At 39.6% G+C, this 14,533-nt stretch overlaps 1 protein-coding gene across 7 annotated transcripts in view; it reads right to left on the reverse strand.

Annotated features, from left to right (window-relative positions):
• SNX18 (sorting nexin 18) overlaps nt 1-14,533 on the reverse strand; it is a 100,053-nt gene that overhangs the window by 73,243 nt on the left and 12,277 nt on the right. For 3 of the 7 annotated variants that reach the window (XR_013764362.1, XR_013764363.1, XM_079143482.1), the window contains exon 2: nt 980-1,122. The exons of 3 other annotated variants lie outside the window; for them this stretch is intronic. Coding sequence is in view for 2 of the 4 variants with exons in the window: in XM_079143482.1 (XP_078999608.1) it covers nt 980-1,122 (143 nt within the window). In the remaining 2 variants the exon portion in view is untranslated. Of the gene's footprint in view, nt 1-478; nt 1,123-14,533 lie in introns of those variants that run through there. One more of the 7 variants, XM_079143481.1, reaches the window with a different exon arrangement.

The following is a 14,533-nucleotide window of genomic DNA, read 5'->3' on the forward strand; positions in this document are numbered from 1 at the left end:
TGATTCTGTACTTGTCTCCCCTGATTGATCAGACTCCTCCTCCACATTATAAGACGTGTTTGCTGAAATCCTCACGCCCAGTTTTCAGGACACTTGCGTGAAGAGGCTATGCTACTGTAGCATCTAAGGGAATATAGTGCACCGTCTCTTCCCTAACAGACTTCATATCCAGAGATGAGCATCGAGTCTCACTCCTCTGCGTTCACCAGCATCTTATCAGGAGATAATACTTGCTGTGCAGATTGATGACAGCTGATCCTCTCACTCCACCCCCACCCCCACCAATATGAGGTTATAACCAGTTTGTTATCATGTACACTGGCCTTTCACTCTTTCAATCAGAAAAGTTGTGGCTTCCTTTGGGTGGGGTGGGGGTGGGGCACAAAATGAAAAACCAAGAGTCTAAAGGCACAAAGTCGCATAGCTGCTCTAGTTGGAGTTTGTAAACAGAGAACAGGTTGAATTTAGGTAATCCCAATCTGAGAGTGAAAAGGCATCCACAGCAGGCTTTTATCCAGCCGGCTTCTTTGAGACCCTTCATGGGTTTTGAGGTCTACAAAGTATGCACTAAAATACCCATACTTCAAAAAGCAATAAGGCAAATAGTATAATCATTATTCCAAAAGTTACAATGGTAGTGTAGGCATACATAGTATAATTTAGTTACAATGTATGGTACTGTTTCTATGATATAGCCATATTAAAGGTTTCTTTCCTACATAATTATATATTCAGCTGGCTTTCAGTTGAACACAAAACCATCCTTGTACCACCACTGATAGTTGGCAATAGCTCTTTGATAGCAGTTTTTATTCTGCTGCAGAAATTATTCTTGAACTGAAAAAGTTCACAATCCAATGTCCAGTCATTAAACACTATCATATTTGTGAAGAGCTTCTTCCAACTTCTGGGTCACTTTTTGGAAAAATATTATTTGTTGTTGTAAGAAATGCTGCATCTGTGATTTAAAGTCTCTTACTCGAATTTGATGGAAGTGGTGAATTTCAGCCAAAGTGGCAAAAGAAATAGTGTTACAGCGATCCTGAATGCCATCAGCCTTTTGGACCTCCATCTTCCCTTCTTCCACATGTCGCCTACTCTCCTTTACTTTGGTAAGAGCTCCTGTGATTAAAAATAACAATAATTGGTTAATCAAAATATATGTACACAGATACAGCTACATGTTACACAGAATCTTAGGGGTTGTAAATACTTGCCTAAAGTCATTCAGAATTTAAAGTGGTGACTAAATCCTTTTTAAAAGAAAGGAATTTGATGTTTCTGAACATTACTGTTGCTACAGTTTCACTTCATCAAAAACTAGCATTTGCCATATTAATCAGGTACCTGCAGTAGTTCTTGAGAGATGCTATACTTAACAAATAATAAAGTTCAAGGAATTGTCCTTAAAAAGACAAACCAAGAAACTGTAGTTTACACTTACTTAAAAGGTGTGGCACCATTATATCCACCCATTTCAAAAGAATCATGTTATTAAAACAATACCCTATATGGAAGATGCAAACCCACTTCTTCAGAAAGTCTCACTAAAGCATTATTGTATCAAACTTCAGGACCAGTCTCTGAAATGTGTTCAAACCAACTCGGGCTATGTGTTGTAATTCATACAACAGTCATGGAGGTGCTTGGCAATGCCACCAGTGTACAGTTAAAAGGCCACTCGCACTGGGGCTGCCAAGGCCACATCTTGTTCATCCATGCCTAGCTGAAGTGGCTGATTGAAAGGGATGAATCTTGCATGCATGTCTCATCCTGACTGTTTCTTTTATCCGGAGACCCATAACTGGAGTATCAGGGACTTGAACAACGAGAATTCATTACTTTTTCTTTAGGGACTATAGGCATTAGTGAGTTTTAAGTCTACCCTAAAGGTGACCCAAGAATGATGCCTAGAGATACTACAGCTTCATGTCAAGAAGTAACAGCACAAGGATGTGCTGGGGTGAGGACAAGGGAATCGATCACTTTGACAGGTGCCACGTAAGAGTGGATCCTCCCCTGGAAGCACAGTCATGTGAAGACACAAAAGGTTGGAGATGTTTAGTAGTAGGAAATACAGGATCATGGGTTCTTGGAAATGAGTAATTGTTAAAAGTCCAAAGCACCTGAACACAGTCAGTTTAAGAATTCAGATTTCCCTATGAAAATCAGTACGAAGGTTCCTCCAAAGATTAGAAATGGAATTACCATATGACCCATGTATACTACTCTTTGGTATTTATGCTAAAGAATTAAAGTCATCATACTATAGCAATACATGCATACCCATGTTTATAGCAACACAATTTGCAATATTCAAATTGGAACCAGCCTAGATGTTCATCAACAGATGAATGGATAAAGAAAATATGATAGATATAAGCCAATGGAGTTTGATTCAGTCATAAAGAAAAATGAGATTATGTCATTTGCAGGAAAATGGATGAAACTTGAGATCATAATGTTAAGTGAAATAAGCCAAACTCAGAAGGTCAAGGGTCACATGTTTTCTCTCAAATGTGGAAGTTAGGAGAGGAAAAAGGAAAGGATAGGTGTGTGTGTGTGTGTGTGTGTGTGTGTGTGTGTGTGTGTGTGCGAGCGTGCGCGCGCGCGTCTTTGGGGTGGGGGCTGTCTCATGAAAATCAAAGGGAGATTAGTAGAGGAAAGGGACCAGCGGGAGGGAGGAGAGAAGGGAAAGGAGAAATACTGGGGAATATATGGGCCACATTATCTTGTTACATTGTGTGCATGCATGAATATGTAACAACAATTGCCACCATTATGGACAACTATAATGCAACAATAAAAATACGAAAAAAAGAATATGTAAAAGCTCTCTCAGTCAAGAAAAGAGTTTAAAATTTTTAAGTGGCAGGAGGAGGAAAAGATGAGTTCAGATTTCCCGCAGCCATCACTCCTTCTACTACAGTGTGCTGAAAGGTGAGAAGGGCACAGAGAGAAACGACCAGCCTGGTGCTCTGAGAACCTGGCACTCCTGGGGGGAAAAGACAGCCTCAGTTTGGGAGGTAAGAAGCTGACAGTCGGCTTCAGACATGTCCAGCTCTACCTGGGAAGACATCTACCAGGAAAGTTACCCTATTTGCAAATTTCCTCAAATCTCCTACAAAATAATACAGGATAAACTGATAACTATATACAATTCTTAAAGGTAAGAGAATGCTTTCTTGCATACTTAAGGAGCTGAGAAATGAAAAACTACCAACAACAAATTTTACACAGATAAATGTATGTATGTGCATACCTGTGCATTTATTTTCATTCTAATTCTAAGTGATATCTAAATAAGCAAAGCCCTGGAGCAGGGAGGACATCCTGGGAGGACGTGGCCGCCCACACACACCACTTCCACCTCGCCTGGTGGAAAGGAGTGAGCTCTACTAGACCCAGAGGACCCACCGGAGTCAACATGGCCTCAGGAAGACACTGCCCTAAAGACCAAGAAGCCACCACCCTGAAAGTACAGTGCTTTAAACATTTCTTTTTTGGCTGCAGAACCAATAAAGCACTAAAATTTGCCTGTTGTATATAAAAAAAGAGGAAGGCTCTACACACCAAAAGAAAAAGAAAAAAAATTCTTTTAACACATTATCTTTGTAAATTGTGAAACCTGTACAAATGTAACATACAGAAATTGAAGCTGAAAAGACCAGGAAAGTTACAGGAGAAATCAAGGGAAGGGAAAAAGATTTTAAAGTCAGCTGAGAATATAAAACACATGTTCTAAAATGGCTTAAAAGATAGAGAAAAGTAAAAGAGAAGTGTCTCAGGTGATCTGACTCTGGCTTTTTACCAGAGTCTGGTCATAAGAAGCTCTGAAACCTGGCCAGAGTTGTGTGACTGTTGACAGAGTTGCAGTTTGTCAAACTGCAAATTAGATCACCATAAAATTTGCATTATATAGAATTGCTGGTATGTATCCATAACCACCAATTTAGAGATGAACAAATCTGAGGTTTCCACAACATATCACATCGGCATACCTTTTCTAAACCCTTGGATATGAATATTAGAATCTCTTAGGCCCAAGGATCTTCTGTTATTTAAAAACTTCTAAGCTTTCTATGAGTGTATACTAAAGAAGCCAAGGAAAAAGTTAAGACTCATTTTTCTTCCAAGTACAACACTATTGGTAAATAACTCAATGCTGCTATTTTTAAAGTCCCCAAAAGGTTGTGCCCAGAGGTAAGAGTTTTTTAATTAATTTGAGGAACATTTTCAGAAGGCCTGACATGAATACCACATAGTGATGGGACAGGGAGAATCAAAAATGTATAACTAGTTCCCATCCTCCAAATCTCACAAAGGAGCCACATGGAAAGAACTCAGCAAAGGCTTACTACGTGGACACAAAGTGGAACAGGACCACAATGATGTAATTCCACATGGGACACATGGGAGTTGGATGTGGCTTTCCCCAAGATAACATGTGAACTGTGTCACAACAGAAAATACTCAGAGAGACAACTACATACCATGCCTTGTGCTGAAGATGGCAAAGAGACATTGGGAATAGGAACATATGCAATAAGCAGCAGCTGATCAAAATAATCTTAAATACATGCTAGGCACTTTCCAGACTGTCTCTAGCCCTCACTGCAGCTTGCAACAGATACACAGTACTCCTATTTGTATAAGGAAATTGAGGCAGTTACTCAGCATTTTGAGCCTGAATGTCACCCAGGAAACCTAGTAAGAGGCCAACATGGGATCTGAAAGCATAACTGACTTCACAACAAACACTACAAATATGCAGAAAAGAAACTCATGACTGAAGAGGCAAGAAAGCAAGGAAGGGGAGTCTAGGTGGGAGTGGGGTGCGGGGAATGATAAGCAGTGTACCCGGGAGTCACCTGCTTCCTCTCCTTTTCACAGCCTCCCACTTACCCTGGCGCCTGGGTTCATCCTGTCTCCTTTCTCACCTTCCTTAAAATGGCCCCAGTTTTTGTTTTAACATGTAATACAGAAAACATTGTGAGTGCATAAAATATTTAAATTTGAAAATTTCCCTCTGGAATGCGTACTTAACCTAATTCAATTCACTAATTGCACCTGTAAAGTTCCTTTAACATGTCTAAGATATATGCTTTCCTTACCCTTGGAGCAACTCAGTTGGGTGCCACCAGCGAAATACCGAACAAGCACATACTTATTTTGAAAATCTAAACCCCAACTTAGACTGGGGAGGGGAGTTCCTTCCCTTTTCCTTTTCTTCTTTTTCGCTTTTATTTCTCTCCTCCCTCTTACCCTCCCTCCCCTCTCCTCTATCTACTTAGATCCTATTGGAGGATGACATAAATTCTGAACTACCACCAAAATTATTATACATAACTCCTTTAGGGGTTTGGGCTTTGTCTCTGTTTTGGTACAACTGAACATCCAGCAAAAAATTATTTTGCAAATTAGGAAGGACAGACAAACCATTTGGAAGAGTAAGTGCTCAAAAGTCAATTCCATTTCAAATTTCAGTTTGACCCATTTTCAGAAATTCCAGTCCACAAGCATGATGCGTCAGAACTGCAGGAGCAGTGAGACAAGGGGGAACGTGAGTGTACAAAAAGAGGTGTTGTTTCTGCTTAAGGGGCTCAAATTATTTTCTGAGGTGACTAGGCAAACATGACTGAACAATTAAGGGCCTATGTAACAGAGTATATGAAGGTATTAAATAGCATACTATAAACGTATGAACTTGTAGAATACAGAAAGCTGCATATAATCAAGGTCAATTATGTCTCCACAAAATTGTACCCATGATTTAGAACTAATTTTTTAAAGAAGAAAAAATAAACTCCTTTTAACTGAAATAGGTTGAACTGATCCTTTCCTAGATCCACCCTCAAAAGAAAGGAAGATAATTAACTATAAAACAAACTGCCAGAAATATACTAAAAAAACTAAACTAAAATGAAAACCACAAGCATTCTAGAATACAACTTGAGCAAGAGACAGAAGCCTGGCTCCCTCTATGAGAAAAGAACAACTGGCTACAAACATTCAAATAGGACCAAAAACCCCAAAGGTCTTCAACATTCTAAACCAAATGAAGTTCATCTTTTATAAAATAATCTGCAAAGTTTTCAAAAATACTTCTTTTCACAGGAGAGTCATTTTAAAAAAAAATCATTTCACAGCCTCCCAATAATTTTTCCTAAACATTCTAACAAAGCAGTAAGGGCTGTTCTTTCTAAGAAAAACACAAGCTAATTGTTATGGAAGCTAATTTACTAGTTTGCTGACTGAGAATTAATAGAAACTACTGTGGCAACTTTTAAATAGCCAACCCACACATACAGACAAATGGCAAGGGTGCTCAAACATTTGGGGTGACACACAGAACTGCTCTGGAGGATTCCCGGGCAGCTTCCCGCAGCTCCACCTCTATCATCCACTGAGCTTCCAGGTTCTGAGTTCACACCCAAGCAAAGTGGAAACGCTTTTCTAGTAGAGGTGATATTTCAAGCATCAGGGAGAAGTGCAATACTATTCCTAGAGAATTTTGGGTTTTGTTATATATACCTGTGTTTTCACAGTTGTTCTGACAATTCTCAAGCTGAGTATATCATACACTTTTCTATGCTTTCACATCTTTCAGATTAAAATTTCAAATACAAGAAAGGCAGAACTTGCAAAGTTTTCAGTCAGCTCTAGAATTTAAGGAGTGGGAGGCTGGAGTAGAAAACTATTAGGGCAGAGTTAGATCATTATAGGCTTGCTACTTCTAGGATAGTTTTTTAAATTCAAATAATTTGTAGTGACTTAAGAAACAACTGCAGAGGTACAATCCAACCAGCTGTAACAGACATTACAGCATCTTTGAGGCATTTTCTCAGCTGTACTGCATTTTTTTTACCAAACCCAAGAGGAGGGTAAAATAAAAGCTAAAAATGTTGCCCAGAATCTGAGGAAAGGGACCACACATTTTTATTATGGTATCAATAACAAAAAACAGGCAAAGATTTCAAAAGCTCCATTTCTTAAGTGGCTAATGTTAAGAGGAACCGGCCCCCTGCCAGCCCCACCACCAAACATTATTATCATTACACTGCTTTCAAAACCAAAAAGGGAAAGGAAAGAATAGGGGAAGAAATGATACAATGAAGCCTAAGGTCAAAAGCAGTTCTGTTAAAATAATAAAAATTTTAAAAAATCACATAAAGCTCATGGTTAGGGGAACAATTTAATCTCCAGTTAGAATGGCAATCACTCCAGTTAGAATAGTAATCAAGAATACAAATAATAAATGCTGGTGAGGATATATAGGGGAAAAGGTATACTCATATATTATTGGTTATACTGTAAATGAGTACAACCACTTTGGAAATCAGTATGGAGATCCTTCAAGAGATTAGGAATGGGCTTGGCTTATTTCACTTAGCATGATATTGTCCAATTCCATCCACTTATTTGCAAAGGCCAAATGTTTTCCCTGATAAGTGGAGAATGATATATAATGGGTGTTGGGGGGTGGGGAATGAGAGAATAATGGGGAACTTTATAATATGAAGGAGGAAATGAGAGGGAGGGGGGTATGAAAAATGGTTGAACAAGACAGACATCATTACCCTATGTACATGTACGATTACACGAATGGTATGAATCTACATCATGTACAATCATAGAAATGAAATGATGTACCCCATTTGTGTACAATGAAAAATGCAGTCTGTAAAAAATTAAAAGCTAACTAAAAAAAAAAAAAAAAAAAAAAAAAGTCTGCCCACTTTAAAAAAAAAAAAAAAAAAGATTAGGAATGGAACTATCACATAACCTAGCTATCTCATTCCTCCACATTTATGCCAAAGAATTAAAATCAGTGTACTACAGTGATACACGCATACCAAGGTTTACAGCAACACAACTCACAATAGCCAAGTGATGGAACCTGCCCAAGTGCCCATCAACAGATGAATGGATAAAGAAAATATGGTATAAATACACAATGAAGTTTTACTCAGCTGTAAAGAAGAATAAAATTATGTCATCTGCTGGTAAATGGGTGGAATTGGAGAACATTATGCTAAGTGAAATAAACTAGACTCAGACAGCCAAGGACTGAATGTTTTCTCACACACAAAAGCCAGAGAGAAAAAAACAAAAAAAAAAAGGAATAAGAAGGTGTGTGTGGGTAATCTTACAAAATAGAAGGCAGACAGAGTAGAGGAAGGGGATCAAGAGGGAGGGAGAAGGGGAAGAAATGGGGAAGTCCTGGAGAACAAAATCTACCAAATTATGCTATGTCCATGGACAAATATACCACAATGAATCCCAAAGATGTCACAAAAATGCACTAATTAAAATAATGATAATAATGATAGAAGGGGGAGCTGGTGGATCAGGGAGAGGGCGGATAGGAGGGAAAAGGAAGGTACTGAGGAAGGAGATTGAGCAAATTATGTTATGTGCATATAGGAATACGGCATAATGAATCCGCTATTATGTATAAATATAAAGCACCAATAAAAATACTAAATGGGGTGATCAGAGGAAAAATATGTTATAACAGCATATAGTACACAGTTGTGCGATATCCTGGGCTAACAGACATTCCTTGGCTACATCTGGAACAACACGGGCATGTGAAGATTTTATTATTAAGCAGAAAGGACTGACAAAACCAAGCAGTGTGAATATGTACTTTTAAAAAAATACAGGAACATTCCTGGTTCAGAAGAAAGTACTATTCACAAGGTAACACATGAAGTAGTACCGTCTCCTCAAGTTACACGACTGGAATTAAATTCTTGAAATGTACACAGAGTACAGGAGAAAGTATAACGAAAGTTTCTGGAAGTGAAGCAATGTACTTCACAACATCCTGGACAGACAGAAATACTGCAGGCTGCTGGCCTCCAGCACATTCAACTGTCCCTTCCCCAGGGAGCTCGGCAAAAGGGACAAAAAAAAAATGCCCCTCACACAGTTCATGTGTGGAGAGGGAGAGTTCAGTTGAGCATTCAATTTAATCATTAAATTAGTCTGGCGAATTATTAGGATTTCTTCACAGGCCAAAAAGTTCACTCAGGAATAACCTTAAGGCCTCATTCCTAAAGGAGGAACAGGAGCCCCGAGGTCCTTCGGACCGCTCTGGGCCCAGGAAAGGCCAGTCATAACTGAGTCACAGGTGGAACCAGCAAAGCTGGTGGTAGATTGACTGGTTTCAGCTAAAAGGGCCTCAGAAGGATTTTTTGGCATAATTCTCTCAATCTTAAAAACAAGAGGCCAAGTCAACTGTCCAAAGTTCCACCACCAGTTCCTGGCAAAGAAGCCACCATTCCTACCCGCCTGTCAGTCCCACTCTTTCCACTGTCCATTCCTCACAGGGTGTCACTTTTTTTTTTTTTTTTTTTTTTTTTAAGAATTTAACCTTTATTTTATTTATTTGTTTTTATGTGGTGCTGAACCCAGTGCCTCACCCATACTAGGCAAGCACTCTACCACTGAGCCAACCCAGCCCCAGGATATCACCTTTAAGAGATCATCTGCTCAGCCAGCGATCACACCTGAGAGGAAGTGTGAATGAGACTTGAGAAGGAGAGTAACCCTGCCACACTGCTGCAAAGGACCCTTCTTTTCCACATTTTGAGAGTGAAAAGGAAAACTAATGTTTTTATCTTGCTATAGGACCTGTTACAAACAAAACTTCCAGGACTGATGCAGCCTCTGTTCATGCAAGGGTTCATTTTCATACTTATTGAAATTGACCAGGCTCAAAGAAAGGCACTTAGTCCCACTTCCCTATTATGAAATCCAGCTCCACAGAAATCTATGGTCCCAGATACACTTCCAACCATCTCTTACCTTTTTCCTTTATATCTCAGCAGTGTGAACCACCTTGCATAGTTTTAAAATATGCTCAGGATCAAAGAGCAAAGCAAAAAATAACTGTCTTTCTTTGTAACACAACATGTATCTAAATTTTAGAAAGATTATATTACTCATGTTTCAAAGAATGTAAAAAAAATAATTTAATGATTTAACAGTGTTCGTTATCTTAAAGGTCTCAAACTAAAACCAATAACAACCCTCATATTATAAATTAATTATGATCAAGGAACCCAGCACCATTTGCAAAAGTATTACAATATTTACACAGCATGTCATTACACTATTTTCATCAGTAAAAGCTAAAGTTCAAGAAGCACTGCAATGTTGCTGTCTTTCTTCTAAAATGAGAGTAGGCTAGCTCTGGTGTCATTGAGCCCCTTAGCACATATTAAAAACCCACTGCAAGTTTAACTAAATCAACAAGCACACTAACAAATCCATCTGCACATCACTAAACAGTACTGTTCCATGTTCCTCTGCTTCTGATTTGCAGAAAGGAACAACCTTCCTGGCAGCTTCTGACCTAGCAAAACAGGGGAAAAATCCTCAAACACTGTTCTGCCTCAGGAATTTTAACCAAGGCCAGCCCCACACTCCCTTTAAGAAGTTGCCTGGTCCCTTCCAGTTTCCCTCCTTCATGCCCCAGAGCTCCTCTGCTCCAAACACTCAACCTCACAGTCCCCTTGTGCACCTCAACTTTGGGTTCCTTTTCTCACCCAAATTTCTTCTCAGTATGTTTTGTCCCTCCTAAAACCACTTACACAAAAGGCCCAGTCACTAAGCAACAGGGATCCAAAGGCTGATTTTTTTCCTTGAAAGAAAGAAAGAAAGCACCTTATTTAATTTTTAAATTTTGAATGTGCCGAAAACATTAAGTAGGATTTTCAGTCTTCCAGTGACCTTCCCCTACAAATGAAGCCAAGGTGTGAGGGACAGAACAAGAGACAGGCTGAAGGGCACAGGGACGGCTGAGTGAAAGCTGCTCCCCCTGGACTCAGCCTGTTTTTCTTCATTCCTATGAACATGGAAAATGTTGAAGGAAATGCTAATTTGGTCAATGGGACCTATTTTATTCTTTAGGGCTCATCACTGGTATCCACACCCACAGGAGATCCCTAACTTCTTCCTTTCCCCTTTCCTTCCTTCCTCACTTGTTGATTACTTTTTCCTCTTTTTGTTCCATTATTTAATTTGTGATAGTCTTGAGTAAAACATCTTAAAAAAAAAAAAAAAGGCAGGTTGACATCCACACAGAGATGGGTGGCCATGTGCCAAGAAGTAGTCACACAATAGCTCTCTGAAAACCTGAGTCCTGTATGTCAAGTGTCTCATTTTTCTCTTCTTCAACACCAAAAGGAAAGCGCTCATCAGCCCCATTTTCAGGGGTAGGGAATAGAGTTTAGGGAAATTAAATAACGATGTAAAAGGCGGCCGGCCACGTGTGAACCTGACCTGCTCTACTCAGGCAGTTCTCTTGAATCTGGCCTGCTGGGGCTACTTCATTCAAGGCCATCTCAAACCCCACAGATCAGCCTCAACACACAGTGCACACCCCACCTTGTAAGTCTACATCTCAGGGACGAGTGACCCACAAATCACCTCTAGGCTCTTGAAATTCTATTCTTGAATCAAATCATTCCAAGTGGGCTCCAAGTATGGATGATGCTAATAAGCTCTGAATCAGGGTACAAATACTAATACTAAGCTTCAGCCAGCAAAAGCAATTTTCAAAGGGACTCAAAGTCCCTAAAGCCAAGAACTATCAAATTCAAAGATAACTTAATTTAAACTTCACCTTCAATTTACAAATGTAATAAACAACAAATAATTTAGTCATTTTATTTCCTTTTTTTTTTTTTTTTTTGGCAGTGTTAGGGATTAAATTCAGGGCCTTATATATGCTACGCAAGTGCTTTACCACTGAGTTATACCCCGAGACCCAAGAGCCATTTTAAAATGGAGGGAAGAGGGACAAGTAGTATAAATTGCAGAAAAATTAACCCTGGGTGTTGTTAATGAAAAATTTTAATCATTTACAGAATTCAGGCTTTTAAGCTTGGTTTGGTTTAAGATATAAGTAGTTTGTACTAAGTAAAAATCTTGCTACCAGCAGCTCTAGAGGCTGAGACAGGAGGATCACAAGTTCAAAGCTAGTCTCAGCAACTTAGCGAGGGGAGACCCTAAGTAGTAACTGAGCGTGACCCTGTTTCAAAATAAAAAATAAAAATGACTGGGGATGTGGCTCAGTGATTAACACTGAGTTGGGTTCAATTACTGGTACCAAAAAAAAAAAAAGGAGGTAGGGAAGTGAGCCTTAGTAGATCCTAAATAAGTAGCTCCTAAATAAGTAGCTCTTAGAGCTTCATTCATCGCCTAAAGTCTAAGGGCAGGATGACACTGAGTATAAATGAAAACACTGACTTTAGTGTAAATGACCTAAAACATGTTACTCACTATGCATGCATATTCACATGGTTCACCTTCTTTTAAAAATGAAGACTGAAATCACACGATTAGATCTCTTATGGCTTTTTCTGGTAAAAGAAGCTATTCCTGGCTGGAAATTGTTATTTTTATATATAAAGATTATTATGTTTCAACTTATAGTAAATATTAAATAAGCAGCTGGGGGTACAGCTCAGTGACAGAGCTTGTGCCTAGGATGTACAAGACCCTAGGTTTAATCCTTGGCACCCTCCTCAAATTAAACAGTGCTTGGGTAAAATGGTGAAAATGTTGATTTGCCTGTGGCTAACCACATATGAAGACTTTAAATTCTGAGAATAGGAACAGTTTCTTAAATATTTTATACACATGGAATCTTACTAAAGTAGCATTAGAGATGCATGCAAGCTGCTAGTACTATGGGTTTAGGAGATCCTTCACATTCAACAATGTAGTTATATCAAAAAGAAAACTTCGAAAACTACTTTTACTTAAAGGCAAAAACCTTCATTTATTTTGTTCTAGGAAGATAAAGGGAAGTCCAGACGAAAATAAAACCAAATAGAAGCTGTGAAACAGAGAAGCTCCTCCACACTGGGTCAGGAAGAGTGTGAAGTGGCACAGTGAGTTTTTGACAAAAGCTCCAGGGGAGCCTTGACCCACAGGCCCTGAGCAAGGGCCTTCTAGGAGCCTCTCAGAACACTATGGTTAACACTGGAGTCAGATGAATATTTCCAAAGAATATATTAATTCTTCCAAGGGCTTTTTTAAATAATGTCTACTTTGTGAATGAAAGGCTAATCCTTGCAGCAGACCACAAATGATGGTGGTACCAGCCGGGGGCAACTAAAGCACTCTCATCTTGGTGCTGCCTGCTGTGCACCAATGGCTGGCACCTCACACTGCCCGATGATCACCGAGACTTAGGGATGACTCCTAACCCAGTTGGTTTAGACTTAAGACCGCTCACCCATGGTTTTCCCTTTCCCTGTACTGGCAGGGACCAGGTGTCCAGTGGCTATGAGTCTTTACTCCGGCCACATCTGGACTTCCTTGAATGAGATCATAAAAATAACTAAAGACAGAACACAGTACCTAGAAATATATCAAGTTTTAAAATATACTCTAAACATAAGTCTTAAAACATGAAAACCTGGAGGTAACGCATGCTGACATCTATCGGTATTTAGTTAAAATGTCATGTGACCACAGCACATGTAATTAGTAACAGGTCAATACAAAGCACAGGACCAAGGCTCCTGGAAGGCCTTGGTTCGGGAATTCTGGGTGCTACTGGGTGGATCCTGTCAAGAGCAGATGCCACTACATACTCTTCCTGGTCCATGTGGAGGGGTTTCTCTGCTTAGCAGCTTCTGTTCATATTTTAGCCTAGGCCTCTATCTTCCTAGCACAAAAAAAAAAATCTAAGTTTTTACCTTCCAATAAAAGGCCTTCAGCTGCATTTCTTGTCTTTCCTTTAACCTTAGACTCCTTCAAATAGCCAGCATTTCACCAAGTCCTGCTATGCTACCTAGCAGGGGTCTCAAGTTCACCAGCTCCCTCCTGAAGGCACCTTGGCCTGCACCACTCTAACAGCCTCATCTCTGTGCACATTCAGTAGGACGAATTCCAAAAGGCCTGCCCCAGGGAGCCAGGCCACACACCCATGATGCCTCATTTAAACTACCAGGAGGTTTAAATTTCTGTGGCTCAACTCCTGTCTGCAGAGTAGAAAAATTAGAGTATTTCCCCCAAAAGTTCCTGTGAAGTTTAAAAGGATATAATGAATATAAAACATGAAGCACCAAGAAAATCCTCAAAACATGTTAGCTATTTTAAATAAGATAAAGATATCACTCTTTACTTTAAAATCTTTAGTGGCTGCTGACTGCCTGTAGAGCAAAACTCAATTTTCTAGTAGATATGCTGGTTACTACAATATAAAGAACCCTAAATCTGGGTCCTAAATCCAATCTGACTGGTGACCCTGAAAAAGGAGAAGAGAGAGTCAGATCCACAGTGACAATGCCATGTGACCATGGAGAGAGATGGAGGCAGACAGGAACCCCAAGGATGGTCAGCAAACAGCAGACGCTCAAAGAGGTAAGGAAGGGGTGCATCCTAGAGCCTCCGGAGGGAGCACAGCCCTGCCAAAACTTTCATTTCCGTCTCTAGAACCGTAAGAGAATACATTTCTGTGGTTTTAAATCAGATAGTCTGTGCTAACTTGTTACAGCAGCTAGGA

Source organism: Sciurus vulgaris (genome assembly GCF_902686455.1).
Source record: "Sciurus vulgaris genome assembly, chromosome: 6".
NCBI classification, from domain to species: Eukaryota; Metazoa; Chordata; class Mammalia; order Rodentia; family Sciuridae; genus Sciurus; species Sciurus vulgaris.